We start from the raw sequence: 19,118 nt of genomic DNA, 5'->3' as shown, positions 1-19,118 counted from the left end.
ATGGCAAGGTACATGGAGTTGTTCATTGCATTCATTTATTTGCTTCTACGCCAAGTTATGGCAAGAGAAGTGATCTCTCATTGATTGGAAGTGAGTTACTATTTGAAAGTCCAGAAACATTAGTTTCACTAATCTGGAGTGTTTCCCTCTATGGATGTGAGAATCAGACCCCAAGGACAGAGGGTGTTTGCAGAATATTCAGCTTCTGAAATGTGGATATCGAATCATAGAGTTGCACAGCACAGAAACACACTCTTCCGTCAACTTTGTTCATGCTGATCAGATATCTCACATTAATCTAGTCCCATTAGTCAACATTTGGTCCATATTCCTCTAAACCCTTCCTATTCATATACCATCCAGACACCTTTTAAATGTTATAATTGTACCAGCCTCCATCACTTCCTCTGGCAACTCATTCCATACATGCAACACCCTCTGCGTGAAAAAGTTGCCCCTTCAGTCCCTTTTATATCTTTCTCCTCTCATCTTAAACTTAGGCACATATGGTGGAAGATGTTTAGAATCAGCTAGATGAAAAGATAGACATATGAGTGGCTTAGATTAGCAATAGGAGCTTAGAAGCCAGAATTATATACCCACATGTATTAATATACATATGCACATAGACTCAAACATATTTTTTTCATGAAATGCAGGTATTACTAATCAGGCCAGCAGGGAACCAGGCCAGGTTGCTAAGTTCAGTTCAATACAGCAAGATAGCTGAGTACTGACATTGTAGGCGAAAACCTGATAGTCTTACCTGACGACAATTGAAGGTGAAACTGAGGTGAAACAGAAAGATGGTACCTGGACTCCATAGTCCTGTTGTTCTTTATGCAAATAGGGACCAAGCACCCTGGTGTAGAAGCCTGTGTGGTATTGAAGATGATAGCACAAGGTTTGGAGACCAGACAGGGAGGTGTAAACTGAGTTATCATCTTGTGAGGGTGCCACAGATACACACAGAGTACTGAAGGATGCAATCCCTTCCTGAGTGCTTTTTCACTTTAGATGATGAGAAAAGAAAGCTCTCATTCTTGTCTGCCTGTCTACACCAAGGCATTATGACACAGACAACTTAGTATACAGACCAACTGGCTTGTTAACAAATTCAATTAACAGTTATTATTTTTTAAAGTAGCAAGCACTTCCAATCCAGCTCCCGTATTAAAAACCGAATTTTCAATGTTTGATTTATTTCTCTCATTCATTCAGGGACAAGGGCAGCATTTATTTCCTATCCCTAATTACCCAGAAAACAGTTGAGAGTCTTGAGTAATGTGGGACTTGAGTAATGTAATGGCCAGACTGGGTAAGGATGGCAATTTCCTTCCCTGAAGAGCATTGGTGAACCAGATGGGTTTTCTTGACAATAACATTGGACTCATGGTCACCATTAGACTCTTAATTCCAGATTTTTATTGAATTCAACTTCCACCACCTGCGGCATCAGGATTCAAACCTGGGTCCTAACAATATTATCTGGATTCAATGATAAATACCATTAGGCTACTGCATCCCCCTTGATGTCACCATGTTGGATTTCTACATATGGGCATGACAGCAGCAATCCTGAATTAGAAATTCAGCAGTAAGTCTGGTCCAACCTTAAACATTGCCAGGCAGGTGTATGGCAAAAGTAACTGAAGAGAGTTCCAATATTCCCAGTATATACTTGGAGAAATTCTTAGCTCATACAACACTAGACATCAGGCCTGATAATTTAATGGACAATTATGAAGCAGGCAAGTCCAAACACAAAACTTGGGTCAGCACAGTGGCTCAGTGGTTAGCACAGGCCTCACAGTTGCCTGTTCGATACCAGCCTCGGGCGACTGTCTGTTTGGAGTTTGCACATTCTCCCTGTGTCTACGTGGGTTTCCTCTGGGCGCTCTGGTTTCCTCCCACAGTCCAAAGATGTACAGGTCAGGTGAATTGGCCATGCTAAATTGCTCATAGTGTTAGGTGCATTAGTCAGACAGAAATGGGTCTGGGTGGGTTACTCTTTGGAGGGTCGGTGTGGACTTGTTGGGCTGAAGGGCCTGTTTCCACACTGGAGGGAATCTAACCTAATCCTAAAAAAAATGGGAAACAGAACCAGGAAGAGACCATAGAACCCATTGAGCCTGTTCTACCATTCATTATAGTCCATGCCTGATCTTCAGCTTTAACTCCACCATTCCACCCATTTCCATATGTGTTGATTCCCATTACAGGAGAAGCTAAAATCCATCTATCTCAGCTTTATATATATACATTTGCAATGATGGAGCATCCGCAAGCTTCCCATGAGGACAATTTCAAGTATTAAGAACTCTTTCAGTAAAGGTGATTTTCTTCACTTTAGTGTTAAATAATTGAATCTTTATTGTCAGACTGTGTCCCTGTATTTTTTATTCCCCAGATCAAGACAACTAAGTCTCAGTTGTGCACTTCAGAACTGTGTATGTTTCATTGAGACCACATCTCATCTTAACTCAAGAAGGTACATGCTCAACATACTCAGTCTGTTATCAGAGGACAACTCTCTCACCCCACGAGTGAACCTTTGCTGTACAGCCTTCCCTAAGTATAGAAACCAAAACTGCACACAGTGCACCAGCTGTGATTTCCCCAAAGTGCTGACCAGTTACAGTGAGACTTCATTATACTTACGCTCCAATCCCTTTGCAATAAAGACCAAAGTACCATCTATCTTCCTCACTACAATCGCACTGCATGCTAACCTTGTGTCCTCGTAGGAGTTTGGATCCAGGCATACTCATACAGTGCCATCTTTCTTTAAGGTACATGTGATGGATCCGCACCAATCTGTCTGGAAGTCAACAGTATGATATGAAATGAAACCAGTTCTCTTTATCTTGTTCAGTTCAACACCGAGCTTCTCCTGAATGGGCATACTGGAGGTAATTAGCTACCAGGTTTCTGCCTCCAGCAGAGTATTTGTACTTGATGTGGGAAAAGCTAAGTTAGTTCCCTAACTAGACTTGAGTAGATTTGGGTAATGTAGTTTTGAATCAGGAGTACTAATCAGAAGAATTAATAGAATGCTATGTTTTAACGAGAGGGGAATTGAATATAAGAGTAGGGAGGTTATGCTTTGGTGAGACAGGACATTGATGAGACTGGATCTGGCGTAGTACTGGTCACCATACTTACAGAAGGATGTTGATGCATTAGAAGCAATTCAGAGAACGTTTACTACAGTAATTCCTGCAATGAGTGGATTGCCTTGTAAGGAAAAGCAAAGCAGGCTAGGCCTGTGTCTTCTGGAGTTTAGAAGAGTCAGAGATGACTTCTAAGATCCTGAGGGGATTGGGCAGGAGTAAACATGTTTCCTGTTGTAAGAGAATTTAGAACTAAGAGGTCATTGTTTAAAAGTAAGGGTCACCCATTGAAAATTGAGAAAGGGAAAGATTTCTTCTCTCAAGAGGTTTGTGAGTCTTTGGAAATACAGTGGATGCAGATGTTTAAATAATTTTAAGGCAGATGTAGACAGATTCTTGATAACCATAGGGATGAAAGATTAACGGGGATATGCAGGAATATACAGTTGAGGATGAAATCACATCGGCCATGAGGTTCGAGGGGCCGAAAGGCCTACTCATGGTCCTTATTCATACGTTCCTATGAAATGTTCAATAGACTTTTATTATAGTTGCTGGTATATACATATATTACCATCATAGGCACTGGTTCTACGCAATTCAGTTACAAAAAGCAGCAGGCTTACAACAGTTTTCATGCTTCAACTCACCCCTAAGTTTAGAAACTGCAACATTTTTACCTTCATGTCACATGCAATGATACTCTTATGAGAGCATGTGCCATGTCTCTTATAGGAATACAGCATAAGATCATTCCGACCAAACCCCACACAGTATACTCAAATCTATCTGAACATCAACATTTATAAGCTTTGCTCCTTTTAAAATGTATTCTACTTTTCTTTCCTTACAACCAAGCTGGATTATTTCATTCTTATTCAATTTATACTCCATCTGCCACCTTGATGTCCCTCACCTAACCTGCCTAAATCTCTTCGAAGCTGATATGTGTTCTCCTCAAATCTTAAGTTCCCAACTAGTTATGTATCAACAGCAAACATAGATGCATAACTCTGACTGTAAGTGATTAGTAGAGATTGTATGGAGTTGAGGTCCCAGCAATGATCCTTGCAGCATAACAATAGCCAACAAGAACATGACCTCTCCTCTTTTCTTCATGTCCATTAACTGTTCCTTTATCCATGCTGACACATCGGCCCCAAAGCCAATATTTTGCTCTCAACCCAAAATGAGTTTCTATCCAACATGACAGTGTTAAAGCAGAAACATGAGACAAATGCCAGGAAATAAGTAATATAACTATTTTATTAGGTGTGACCTTGGCTAAATGAGGGAATAAGTTCAATAAATTGTTGGCTTTAAAAGTTCCAACTTTATTTTTGTTGCTCACATTCATGTAGTTTCATGATTTGTGTGCCCAGGATTCTGTACAGGAAAAAGGTAATGACTAGACCTGTGGGAGTTTGAGTGTTGAAATTTGCTTTGTTATTGGTTTTAAGTAATTAACATTCTCAGCATGATTAACATCTGTATATCAACTGGACAGCAGTGGAGTAGAAAAATGGCCCTCTGTATGAAAAATATTATGCTTTACATTTTGGAAACTTCTACACTACCCATCTAGAACAGCATTATCTGGCTCAAAGCCAAGTTAATAAGTATCTTGTTTACACTTCCTCTCTCTGTTTCTTTTCCTATTCACTCAGTCGTTCTGAATTTTTTGCTGCAGCTCTGCTTCTGGACCACTTCTGTTCCATTTTTCACTTTCTTGTGGTAATAGTTCAACCACACTTTCATTCTCCAGCTCTACTACCACAATATCAGATGATTAATGACAACAGCATGTACTACGACATTTTTAATTCAGTAAACATTCAAAGACACTTCGCAGACAATCTGCCAGGCAGCGAGTGGCAGTGAAAATTTGGGAGAGGTAACCATAAGAAAGACCAGTGCACTAGAGGATACTCCTAAGGATGGAGGGAGATAATAGGAAGTTGGTGGGATGCGGAGTTCAAGGGGAAAAGAGCATCATGTACATATAGGATTGCTGAGGTTTCTGTTAACCAGATGTTTAACATAAATAGAGTGTGCATGTTACTCATATGAAGATGTACAAAGTGATAAAACACTTACATCAGTGGTTACAAGCTATTAAGATCTTGAGATGATAGAGAGCTGCATAACACAAATCAGAATTACATATAATAGCATGTAAATAAAATTATTTACTTCAGAGAATCAGAATTTTTCCCTTTTTCCTTTAATTCCCTATTTTTGTATCAAATCTATTTTAGTACTTATGAAGTGTAACTAGGCACTTTGCACCTAAGATGGCGTTGTGTGTGGCGACATTGTACACTTTTCACTGTATTCCCATACTTGAGTACATGCGACAATAAAACTCAATTCTAAGTCTAACTCTAATAGTTACTCTTTGATTAGGCAGAAACAGAAATGGAGCAGTCTGAGAGCAGAGATAATCTAAGGGAGCAGTCTTTCTGCAGTACAGTGTAGAACCAAAAGTTTCCTATCTCATGGGAATGAGGACTGATCAACGAAAAGGTTGTGTCAGTAAAGAGACAGGTCAAATCAAGATACGTGGGCCAGAATGATGCATTAACCAGGAAAATGGAAACTGAAACTGGGTCATGAATCTGACATAAGATGCAGAAAGATTTGACGAAAAAATGGTTGATCTATTTGGTGTTGAAAGGAGCCAGTAAAAACTGGGAAAGAAAAGATGCATTAAGTTGGTGGTGATTAATGCTGGAATTTATAAAAAATATTTTTTGTTTGTACTAAAATCATAGAATCCCTAAACGTAGAAGCAGGTCATTCAACCCATCGAGTGCACACCCACCCTCCACCCAGACCCAACTCCCTCCCCTATTCCTGCAAACCTGCATTTCCCATGGCTAACCCACCTCACCTGCACATCCCTGGACACTATGGGCTACTTAGCATGGCCAATCCATCTAATCTGCACATGTTTGGACTATGGGAAGAAACTGGAGCACCCAGAGGGAACCCAAGCAGACAATGGAGAATGTGCAATCTTCACACAGCCACCCGAGGCTGGAATCGAACCCAGTCTTGCACTGTGAGACAGCAGTGCTAATGAATCACTGAGGAAGTCAGGCCTGAAGGTGGACGTACCTGGAGAAGAAATTTAACTGTGGCCTTTGATGTTAAAATGTAATTATTGCCGTGTCCAGCAGAGGGAAGCCTAATCATACGTCCATGTTAATCCTCGTTGCATAAGGTCCTGGCTGATATATAGAGGGATAGATATTTCTCATAGAATAACATGAAAGCAGGTCTTGTTAGTCAGATTCTTCTGTCTTTATAATCCACGTGAGAGCAACTGTGTGATCTTATTACTGATCAGCTTTTATAATTTCCAGATTTCTCTGTTTATTTCTGTTTTCACCTGTACTGGAATTCTCAGGAATTTTTCATCCTCGTTTTTCTCAGATTTCTTTTTCTGTTTTCAGATTGGCATAATTCAGCTTCCCACTTCCACTCTTAGACCATAAGACAATAAAGCAAAGTAGCAGAATTTAGGCCATTCAGCCCATCGAGTCTGTTCTGTCTTTCAATCATGGCTGATAAGTTTCTCAACCCCTTTCTCCCAATTTCCTCCCATAACCCTTGATCCCTTTGATACTCAAGAACCTATCTATCTCAGTCTTAACTATACTCAATAACCTGGCCTCCACAGCAATGAATTCCACAGATTCACCACTCTCTGGCCGAAGAAGGTTCTACTTATGTCCATTTTAAACAGTTTTCCCTTTACTCTAAGACCATGCCCTCAGGTCCTAGTCTCTCCTCCCAATGAAAACATCTTCCCAACATCTAATCAATCCAGGCCATTCAGTATTCTGTATGTTTCAATAAGATCCCCCCCCCCCCATCCTTCAAAAATCCATTGGTATAAACCCAGAGTTCACAAACGTTCCTCATATGTTAATCTCATGAATATCATCATGAGACCACAGACTAATGTTTCCTTTGTTCAGCTTGGCCTTTTAAGAGAATGAGACCATTTATAGAACAAGAGGAGGCCACTCAGCTTCATCTGTTCCACCATTCAATAAAATTGTAACTGACCTGTACCTTAACTCCATTCACCTGCCTTAGCTCCATAACCCTTTGTAACTTTGTCCAACAAAACACCATCAGTTGCAAACATAAAATTGTATTTATCCTCTGCAGCTTTTAGTGGGAGTGTGCTCCACACTATTGTCTCCTTTTGTGTAAAGAAATAATCGCTACCAGCACCCTGAATGACTTGCCTTTGATAATAAATTAAGGTCCCCTTTGTAGGTTCTGACAGCAGCAGAATATGTTTTTCTTTAAATTTCCTAGCATTTACTTTCAAATTCCTGAAAGAATTCCGTCAGATCACTATTTAATCCCCTTTATTCCTGGAAATTCAAACCAAGTTGATCTGATCTCCTTTTGTCTAATCCTTAGATACCCTGGTGAATCTTTGCTATACCCATTCCAATTCTGACACATCCTTTCCAAGATGTGAGACTCAGAATGGTGTGCCTTACTCCAAATATGGTCTAGATCAGGGAGTTATTTTGTAGAACTAATGCAAACTGTTTTCCGTCTATATGCTAGTTCTAAAGACCATTCTACTATTCTATTTGTGCTTGATTAGTTCATGAAGCTAATGCCTTGTTTTATCCTTTCCTCAAATGCTGAGTTTGCTGGCTGCACTCCCATCCGTCACTCTCTGATATCTTGCTGATCTGACATATTGCTTGATAAGTCAATGTCTTCTCTTAAGAAAACCCGCTCATTCCAGGTACCAATAGTAAATATGTTTTTGAAATGTAGACGCTGTTGTAACGTATGGCACACAGCAACCAATATAAACAAATTCTCAAAAACAGCACTGTGATAAGAGCCATGGAGTTAATAGCCTGGTGTTATTATTGCTAGACTATTAATCCAGAAAGGAGAAAGTGAGGACTGCAGATGCTGGAGATCAGAGCTGAAAATGTGTTGCTGGAAAAGCGCAGCAGGTCAGGCAGCATCCAAGGAGCAGGAGAATCGATGTTTTGGGCGTGAGCCCTTCTTCAGAACTCCTGAAGAAGGGCTCATACCCGAAACACCAACTCTCCTGCTCCTTGGATGCTGCCTGACCTGCTGCGCTTTTCCAGCAACACATTTTCAGTATTAATCCAGAAACTCAGCTAACATTCTGGGGTCCTGGTTTCGAATCTTGCTATGGCGGATTGTGAATTCAATAAAGAATTAAGATTTTAACAATAACCAAGAGTTGATTGTCAGAAAACCCCATCTGGTTCATGAATATCCTTTAGGGAAGGAAACTGCCATCCTTGCCTGATCTACGTGTGACTCCAGACTCACTTCAATGTGGTTGACTTTTAATTGCCTCTGGGTAATAAATGCTAGCGATACCCACATCTGATGAACAAATTTTTAAAAAGTTTGCATTGTTCAATATTGATTGGAGATTAAGTATTGACCAGGTCACAGGATATCTCTCCTAGTCTTCTCTGAAATTGTTAAAAATCACACAACACAAGATTATATTCCAACAAGTTTATTTGGAAACACAAGCTTTCAGAGCACTGCACCTTCATCAGGTAGCTAGTGAGGTAGGATCATAGGCCACAGAATTTATAGTATAAAGGTCAAAGTGCCATACAACTGATGTGATATAGTGAACAAACCTAGATTGTGATTAAGTCTTTATTTACTTAGAATGAGTTACAGGTTTCGATTCATTAATATGTAAATCCCAGAAATTCTTTCAAGTCACATTCCTGAGGTTAAAATGGGATCATTTATATCCACCTGAGAGGGCAAACTAGGCTTTAGTTTCAAATTTCATCCAAATAGCACAGCAGTTCAAACAGTGCAGCATTCTGTTCATACTGCACACCAGGACATCTGCCTCGATTCTGTGCTCAGCTTTCGGAAGTGGGATTCAACATACGTGTTCTATCAACTGAGTTAGAGCCATTTATGTTACTGTATGGTTATTTAACTTACTATATTTGGGGGTTATTTGTAAGTTAAATGGTTTTGAATGGGTGAAGAGTGTCTACTGTGATACATAGAACCCCATAACCGTGAGAGACTACTCCAATGGATTAGTTCTCCTGGTCCCACAATTTTGTTTACTATTTTCTTGATTGGTTATCAGCTCTTGGAATGTCAAGGGAAAGAATTACTATTCTGAGTGTTTACGAACTCTTAATTTAAATTTTTTTTTAAAGTCAGTGTCTTGCAACATTTGCTTCACTGATATTTTCTTTAAAAATATTTTAGTTGAAGCTAACCCATCAAAGTAACAGAAATTCAGCAGCTCTGCATGAGTCCACCCATGTTTACACTTGCAGTGACTAAATTGTCAGTTCAAATGGAAAAAAAATCTGATGAGGCAGTTACATCAACAATAACTACGCGTATTTATATAGCACCCTTAGCACAGCAAATAGTCCAAATTGCTTTGTAAGAGTGTTACCTAACAAACTTTGGCAAGGAGCCATCTAATGATGTGAAATAATATGGAATGTAATCAAAGCTTACTCTAAGGAGACAGGTTTTGAATAGCTTCAGAAAGGAAGAGTGTGGGTTAAAGGCAGAGAGAGGTTTAGGGAAGGGAGCTGAGGGAGGTGAAGGCATACGTGCCAATGGGGAAGCTGTGAAAATAGAGGTTGTGCAAGAGAATGGACAGAGATTTTGGAGGATAGTAGGGTTGGGGGCGGTTACAAAGAGTGGGGTGGGCTCTGAGTCACGATGTTGTGAAGGTAGCTATCTGCATCTCCCAAGTGTGTGCTGTGAAGCAACTGCTGTAATATACATGAACATTGGCACTGTTTTGTACTCTGAATTGAGGTATATAAAGGGAGAGTCGCTGTAATCCCAGAGGACCATGGGTTACTTACAGATCAGAGAGAGACGACTAGTGTTGGTTTAATTTATCAGTCGTTGCACCTCAGGCAAGGCAGAAGGTTAAGAAGATAGGCTGCTCATGGTAGCTTCAACCAGTATAGGGAATTGAACTTGCACTGTTAGCACGAGTCTGTCGCAGAAAGCAGTTGTCCAGCCAACTGAGCTAACCTACAGTGGGAAGCAGTAGTATAGTGATAATAACTGGGCTAGTAGCAAGGTCCAGACTCATTCAGCTGCCATGGGTTCAAATCCAACCAAGGCAGCTGACAAAATTTAAATTCAATCAATAATTTTGAAATTGAAAGCTTATCTCCAAAATAACAACGGGGTCCTGATTCCAGAGTACTTAAGGAAGTGGCCCGAGAAATAGCAGGTGCATTGGTGATCGGTTTTTAGGATTCTGTGGACTCTGGAAGAAATCCAATGTAACCCCAGTCTCTAAAAGGGGAGGGTGAGAGAAAAAGGAGAATGATAGGCTGGTTCGTCTGACATCATTGGTAGGGAAATGCTGAAGTCAATTATTGAGAGTGTAATAACTGAGCATTTGGAAAGCTATGACAGAACATTAAAGGGAAATCCTGCTAAACAAAATCTTCCAGAATATTTTGAGGATGTGACCAGTAGAATGGACAAGGGTGAATCAGTAAATGTTGTGTATCTAGACTTTCAAAAAGCTTTTGATAAAGTTCCACACAAGAAATTAGTAAGGAAAATTAAAGCTCATGTTATTAGACATAATGTATTGATGTGGATAGAGGACTGGTTGGCAGACAGGAAGCAGACAGTTGGAATAAACAGGTTCTTTTCAGAGTGGCAGGTAGTGACATGTGGGGTGCCGCAGGGTTCAGTGTCGGGAACTCAACTGTTCACAATATACATTAGTTAGTTGGATGAAGGAATTGAATGCAATATCTCCAAATTTGCAGATGAGACTAAGATGGGGGACAGTGTGTGCTGAGAGGAGGATGCGAAGAGGCTGCAGGGTGACTTGGACAGGTTGGCAGAGTGGGCAAATGCTTGGCAAATGCAATATAATGTGAATAAACGTGAGGTTATCCACTTTGGTCGCAAAACCAGCTAGGCAGATTATCATCTGAGTAGTGGCAGTTTAGGAAAAGGTGATGTGCAATGAGTGCTGGGTGTCTTGGTGGAGCAGTCGCAGACGGTTGGCATGCAGGTGCAGCAGGCGGTGACGAAAGCTCATAGCATGCTGGCCTTCATAGCGAGAGGATTTGTCTATTGGAGTAAGGATGGCTTGCTTCAGATATATAGGGCCTTGGTGAGGCCACACCTTGAGTACTGTGTGCAGTTTTAGTCTACTAGTCTGAGGAAGGACATTCCTGCTGTTGAGGGGGTCCAGCGAAGGTTGACCAGGCTGACTCCCGGGATGGCAGGACTAACGTATGAGGAAAGATTGGTTTGACTGGACGTGTACTCTCACAAATTTAGAAGACTGAGAGGAGAATCTCATAGAAACCTACAAAATCCTGATGGGACTGGACAGGCTAGATGTAGGAAGAATGTTTCCAATGTTGGGGAAGCCCAGAACTAGGGGACACAATCAAAGAATAAGGGGCAAGCCATTTAGGACCGAGATGAGGAAGAATTTCTTCACTCAGAGAGCTGTGAACCTGTGGAATTCTCTCCCACCTGAAGCTGTTGGGGTCAGTTCATTAGAGGGAATTGAATGAGGCCCTTGCAACTAAAGGGATCAATGGAAGTGGGGAAAAAGCAGAAATGGGATACTGAGATTGCATGATCAGCCATGATTGTATTGAATGGTCTACTTCTGCATCTATTTTCTATGTTTCTATGAAACTATCATCAATTGTCATAAAAATTCATCTGGTTCACTCATGCCTTTTAAGGAAGGTAAATTATTGTCCTTATATGGTCTGGCCTACATTTAACTCCAGATCCACAACAATTTGATTGACTTCCAACTGTCCTCTCAGTAACCTTTCAGCACAAGGGCAACACTGATGAAGAGTCATCTAGAGTGGAAATGTTATCTTGCTTTCTTTCCATGGATGCTACCTGATCTGCAGTAGTCTCCAGCATTTTTGGCTTTCAATGCAAGGACAGTTAGGATTGGACAACAATGATAGTCTTGCCAGCAATGCAAGAAATAATCAATTTAAACAAAAGATGAGAGAGAAGAGTTCAAGCGTGGGTATAAAATTACATCAGGTAAGTGATATACAATCAGGTTTTGTATTGGAATGTGTATTTATAATATCCTGAAGTGTTTTTGCATGGGACACATATTGGATATTTGACTTGTACAAACAGCGACAACTCAGATACTGAAATCCTGACATTGTCTTCTTTACAGTCACCATGAGTGGAGCTGTTCAAGTCTTTATATCCTGTTTGGTCGCTGCCATGCTCTGCCAGGCAAAACCCTTCAAACAGTCCAGTTTCTTTGACTTTGTTGGAGAGGAACAAGGATCTGCAGTTGAACCAACTCCTGAGCTTCCTATCATCTATCCATACAAATGTCCGCCCAGGTGTCGCTGTCACATGAGTGTGGTGCAGTGTTCGAATTTAGGTAAGGAAAGTGCACACCATCCATATGAGGAGAAAATAGAATTGAAAGTGAACAAGGTCAGTATTCTGTTCAGTTCACTTGTAGCATAAATGGAGCTAATTCAGAAAGATCTCCTGCATTGAGAACACAAGGATATTCAGGACAAAAATAGTTTTGTTGGGTATTGCTGAAAATTAAAATTCCTTTATTACTGTAGAAATTTCAGATTTAACTGTTTGAATCTCCCTACTTTTCCTTCATCTCTCACTGTCTTATTTTGTAGTAAATTCAGTATCAATCAGTACCTTGCTCAAGCAGCTCTTCTCACACTGAGTCTAAGCAATGAGAAAAGTTCACTCGGCATCATAGCTTAGCTTCTAACTGATTAGGGGCTCTCATCGTGCAGTGGTAGTGTCCCTACCTTTGAACCAAGTAGTTCAGGTCTCACCTACTCCAGAATTCTATAAAAGCATCACTGAACAGGTTGATTAGGAAAACACCTAGATGTTACCTTTTTTTTAATTCAGGAAAACAGACACTGGTAGATGGTGACTGATGGCAGTGATCCTGTTTCATCATCACTCCCTGAGCTAAGTTGAATTTTAACTCTCATCTTGAACCTATGCCCTTTGGTTCTGGACTCCCCACCCTGGGGACAAAAAACTTGGCTATTCACCCTATCCATGCCTCTCATGATTTTGTAAACCTTTATATTAGCCACCAGCTTTCAAACTATTATAGAATCATAGGTCATAGAGATATGCAGCACAGAAACAGATCCTTCTGTCCATCTCGTCCATGCCGACCAGATATCCTAACCTAGTCTAGTCCCATTTGTTAGCACTTGGTCCATATCCCTCTAAGCCCTTCCTATTCATATACCCATCCAGATGCCTTTTAAATGATGTAATTGTATCAGCCTCCACCACTTCCTCTGGCAGCTCATTCCATACGTGCACCACCCTCTGTGTGAAAAAGTTGCCCCTTTAGTTTCTTTTATATTTTTCCTCTCTCACCCTAAACCTATGCCCTCTAGGTTTACATCCCCACCCCAGAAGGAGCTTTGAGCTGATGCAGAATAAAGGATTGAAACTGTCTGCATGCTCTTCCAAAAATATTCTATATTTAGAATGGAAAAATTTAAATTTTTACCAGCACATGCTGTTACCAGCACATGCTGGTATTTGACATTAATTAAACAACAGCAATTTGTATTTATGTCATGCTCTTAATCTTATAAAACATCCAAAGACATTTTACAGGAACATTATAAAACAAAATATGACACTGGGTTACGTAAGGACATATTAAGTTAGGTGACCAAAAATTGGACAGAAGGCAGTTTTAATGAATGTGGTAAAGGAAGAAACACAATAGAGAGATGGAGAAGTTTATGGTCAGTATTCCTGAGGTTAAAGCACAAGCAACTGAAGGGATACCATAAATGGCAGAGCAATTTAAAATGGGCCAGTCAGAATCTACTGACTTTTCTATGCCATATTAAGTACAAAGTTGAAGCCTGCACAAGGATTGAAACATGAAAAGATGGCATTTATATAACTCAGCCATTAAACTCTATTGCATTTCCACAGGGTCCTGCCTTTGATTAATCAGCAACAGATTTTTAGAAAGCATAAACCTTGAGGATGTTATAGCTGGAAGAAATGAACAAGTAAGCAATATCAAAACAGTAGTCAGATGATCTGGGAGAAACTTGACAGTAGCTATACTGAGCAATTTCCTTGTAAAACCAAAAGCAGTCATGTTGCGCAGTGAATTAAATTACTATTCTAACTACTACCATATTCAGACAGTGTCAGATCAATGCTGTTTTTAAGAAAATATGGAAAGTGACTAATTGTGGGAGAACATATAACTTCAAAAATATGTTGACTATCATCTTAATGCTGCCTAAAATCCTGTTTACACAGAAAGCAGAATTAGTTTATAATGGACATGATTCAAATTAGACTTTATTACTACACCCTAGTGTCTGCGGTACAATGAGTCTGTGTTGCCCTGATGAAAATTCGTAAAGGCACTTTGTGTATAGTTAGGCAAACAAACTGAATATTGAAAGGTTACTTTCTTGTCTCGTTCATAAAACATTTCTGGCCTCCAGCTTGGTCTGACTCATTCAGCTCAGGCAATGACATTTTATGTGTCCCAGGATTAAAATTTCAAACGTCAGTTGAAATCTAATACTAAGTTAACGATCAGTACCCACTTTCTGGAGCAAGGTAGTAAAAGGTTAATTTAAACTTTCTCCATGTTTCTTTCTTCCCCATATGTTTCTGCCATCATTCAAGATTGTAGCCTGACTAGACTATAAACCTCAATAGGACGACAGTCAACTTTGTTTGATTGATAAGTGGTTTAACGTCTTTCTCTCTTCCTGATTGAACCAACCAAAAGTCACATTTGCAAAAGAGAAATAAACACAAACTGAACAGTCCTATTTTAATCAAAACAAAATGCTGTGGATGCTGGAAGTCTGAAATGAAAAGAGAAAATGCTGGAGAAACCTTGAAGACCTGGCAGCATTTGTCGAGAGAGAAACAATTGTTGCTTTGAGTCTGATATGAGTCTTCTTCAGAACTTCTTCTGGAGAAGCGTTATAAGAAACTCGAAACATTCAACGGTTCTTTGTAGTTTAAGTTAGAAAACTGGCCAATCAGCGGTATAGTGTCAAAGGACATTTAAGAACCTCTAAAATATTTAATAAACTAAACTTTACCATGTTAAAAATCACACATCACCAAGTTATAGTCCAACAGGTTTATTAGGAAGCACTAGCTTTTGGAGCGCTGCTCCTTCATCAGGTGGTTGTCCATACTACTGTTATCAAACTTTACCACACTATTGTAACTTTCAATAAAGCATTTTAGAGCTCAAATTGTACCTCATCGCAATATTTTTATGGTGTAATAATCTAGAGTTGAAAAATGTGGTGCTGGAAAAACACAGCAGGCCAGGCAGCATCCGAGGAGCAGGAGAATCGATGTTTTGGGCATAAGCTCTTCTTCAGGAATTCTTCAGGCCCATTCCTGAAGAAGGGCTTATGCCCGAAACGTCGATTCTCCTGCTTCTCGGATGCTACCTGGCCTGCTGTGTTTTTCCAGCACCACATTTTCCAACTCTGGTACTTCAGCATCTGCAGTCCTCACTTTCTCCTGGTGTAATAATCTATCCAATCAAGGTGAACTAAAGGGCTGATTTTAATTTAATTAGTTAATTACAACAATTTACAGTACCTTGCTGCATCCCCATGCCAATTAGATTCCAAGAGATCAACGTCTTCTACTCATAATTTATTAATTGTTTCTTGTTTTCTAAATTGGTTTTCTTGCATTTCAGTCATGATGAAAAAACAGCTTTCTGACTTTTTTTTTAGCAATGTTTAAGAGGTTGAATTTCCAAACACCATTGGCCCACATTTAAAAGACATTTTGTTGAATCATAGAACCAGGGACTGGTTACAGCCCATTTGGCCCCATCTCATCTTCACCAGTCTCTGTACAGCTCCTAAACTAGACCCATTCCTTGTCTTTCCCCAAAGCATTGGAATATCTTTCGCAGATAATTATCCAGGTCCTTTTTGAAAGCTATGATTGAAGCCATTTTCATTCCATTCTCAGGCAGCGCATTACAGATCCTAACCACTTGCTAATGATAAAGTTTACCGATCCTAACCACTTGCTAATGATAAAGTTTTTTCTCGTGTTTATGTTGGTTCTTTTATCAAACAACTTACATTGTTGTCCGCTGGTTATCAATCCTTCCACTAATAGAAATAGTTTCTCAATTGACTCTGTCCAGATCCTTCATGATTTTGAAGACTTCTATCAAATTTTCTCTCAGCCTTCTTTTCTCCAAAGCAAACAATCTCAGCTTTGATAATCATTATTATTGAACCCAATATTGGCAGAAGCCAAACTTTAGCCATCTGTGATATTACAACAAATATATTTTCCAAAATAATTTGGAAAACGTGTTACGTATGGGGATGTATGTCCATGTATATCCAGATTTATCCACTAACAAAATATCAGTATAATGTTCCACAACACATGGGAAATCTGGAAGAAACACACCAAGGTGGCATGGCGGCTCAGTGGTTAGCACTGCTGCCTCACAGTGCCAGGGAGCTGGGTTTGCTTCCAGCATTGGGCAATTGTGTGAAGTTTGCATGCTCTCCCAGTGTCTGTGTGGGTCCCCTCTGGGTGTTCTGGTTTCCTCCCACATTCCAAAGATATGCAGGTTTAGGTGAATTGGCCATGCTAAATTTCCCAAAGTGTTCAGGAATGTGTAGATCAGGTGCATTAGTCAGGGGAAATGTAGAGTAATAGGGTAGGGGGATGGGTTACTCTTTGGAGGGTCGGTGTGAACTTGTTGGGCCATAGGGTCTGTTTCCACACTGTACGGATTCAATGATTTGCATCTAAAAGTAAGATTAATTCAACTTTGGAAGAATTTCAATATATTATAGGAGCAGCAGGTATGTCTGAGCAAAATTCACAAATTAAATTCTGAATTATATTAAGGAGAATCAACCAGAATTAATGCAGAGAGATTTTAAAAAAACTAAGTTAATTCTGTCAACACAGAAATAAATGGGCAGCTTCAGTTTGACAGCCTGGTGATCTCACAGAGGCATTTAAGAAAGTAAAACAAGCTAACTGGTTTCTAAAAGACGTAAGTAAAGTGAAAAATGTCAGTTACATATTACGAGCAGTGGAGGACTTTCGAAGCAATTTTTCAAAGTGCTCAGCAGAAGTATATTCCAGTGAAAAGGAAGGACTGTAAGAAAAGGGGTAATCTGCCATGGGTGTCAAAGGAAGTAAAGGAGGCTATCAAATTGAAAAAGAAGGCACACAAAGTGGCCAAAAAAGGCAGGAAGCTAGAGGATTGGGAAAACTTTAAAGGTCAACAGAAAACCACAAAAAGAGCTATAAAGAAAAGATAGAACATGAGGAAAAAAAACTAGCACAGGATATAAAGACAGATAGCAAAAATTTATATAAATATGTAAAAGAAGAAGAGTGGCTAAAGTGACCGTTGGCCCTTTAGAAGATGAGAAGAGGGATTTCATTATGGGATATGATGAAATAGCCGAGGCATTGAACAGGTACTAATCGGTCTTCACAGTGGAAGACACTAATAACATGATAGTAATTGACAAAGAGACAAAGGTAGATGAGGACCTGGAAACAACTATTATTACAGAAGAGGTAGTGTTGGGCAAGCTAATGGAGCTAAGGGTTGATAAGTCTCCTGGCCCTGATTGAATGCATTCCAGGGTATTAAAAGAGATGGTGGGAGAAATAGCAGGTGTATTGGCGGTAATTTTCCAAAATTCGCTGGACTCTGGGGCAGTCCCAGCATATTGGAAAACAGCAAATGCGATTCCACTGTTTAAAAAGGGAGGTAGACAAAAGATGGAGAATTATAGACTTCTGTAGTGGAGAAAATGCTTGTGTCTATTATCAAGGAAGGAATAGCAAGGCATCACAATAGAAATTGTCCCGTTGGGCAGACACAGCATAGGTTTATGGAGGGCAGGTCATGCTTGACAAATCTTTTGGAATTCTATGAAGATATTAAGAGCAAGATGTACAATGGGGACCCAGTGGGTGTGGTGTACCTAGATTTTCAAAAGGCTTTCAACAAGGTGCCGCACAAGAGGCTGCTATATAAGATAAAGATGCATGGTGTTGTGGTAAAGTATTAGCATGGATAGAGGATTTATTAACTAATTGGGAGCAAAGAGTAGGGATAAAGGAGTGCTATTCTGGCTGGCAATCAGAGACTAGTGGTGTGCCTCAGGGATCGGTGTTAGGACCACAATTATTCACAATTTACACAGATGATTTGGAGTCGGGAACCAGGTGTAGGGTGTCAAAGTTTGCAGATGACACTAAGATGAGCAGCAGATCAAAGTGTGCAGAGGACTGTGAGACTTTTCAGTGGAACATAGATGCATTGAGTGAGTGGACAAAGGTCTGGCAGATGGAATACAATGTAAATAAACATGAAGCCATACATTTTGGGAGGAGTAATAGTTAAAAAAGTTTATTACTTGAATGCTAAAAAGTTGCAGCATGCTGCAGTGCAGAAGAACCTGGGTGTTCTAGTGCATGAAGGTTGGTCTGCAGGTACAACAAGTAGTTAGGAAGGCAAATGGAATTTTGTTCTTCATTGCTAAAGGGAATGAGTCTAAAAGCTGGGAGGTCATGTTGCAGTTGTACAAGGTGCTGGTGAGGCCACACCTGGAGTACTGAATGCAGTTTTGATCTCCTTACTTGAGAAAGGGTGTACTGGCATTGGAGGGAGTGCAGAGAAGGTTCACTAGGTTGGTTCCGGAGTTGAGGAGGTTCACTTATGAGGAGAGACTGAGTAGATTGGGATTATATTCATTGGAATTCAGAGGATTGAGGGGTGATCTTATAGAAACATATAAAATTATGAAGGGAATAAATAAATAAGATAGAAGTAGAGAGGATGTTTCCGCTGGCAGGTGAAGCTAGGACAACAGGGTACAGCCTCAAGATTAGAGGGAGCAGATGTAG

The 19,118-nt window shown here is 40.0% G+C and overlaps 1 protein-coding gene across 3 annotated transcripts in view; it reads left to right on the top strand.

The window, feature by feature from the left end:
• Positions 1–19,118, top strand: part of LOC140467104 (decorin-like) — a 62,949-nt gene that overhangs the window by 12,325 nt on the left and 31,506 nt on the right. For all 3 annotated transcript variants that reach the window (XM_072563172.1, XM_072563171.1, XM_072563169.1), the window contains one exon: positions 12,355–12,570. In XM_072563172.1, the coding sequence (XP_072419273.1) occupies positions 12,360–12,570 (211 nt within the window). In that variant the 5' untranslated portion in view covers positions 12,355–12,359. The remainder of the gene's footprint in view (positions 1–12,354; positions 12,571–19,118) is intronic.

This window comes from Chiloscyllium punctatum, chromosome 45, assembly GCF_047496795.1.
Source record: "Chiloscyllium punctatum isolate Juve2018m chromosome 45, sChiPun1.3, whole genome shotgun sequence".
Taxonomy (NCBI): Eukaryota; Metazoa; Chordata; class Chondrichthyes; order Orectolobiformes; family Hemiscylliidae; genus Chiloscyllium; species Chiloscyllium punctatum.
The sequence above is the reverse complement of the archived record's forward strand: the minus strand, read 5'-3'. Positions and strand labels throughout refer to the sequence as shown.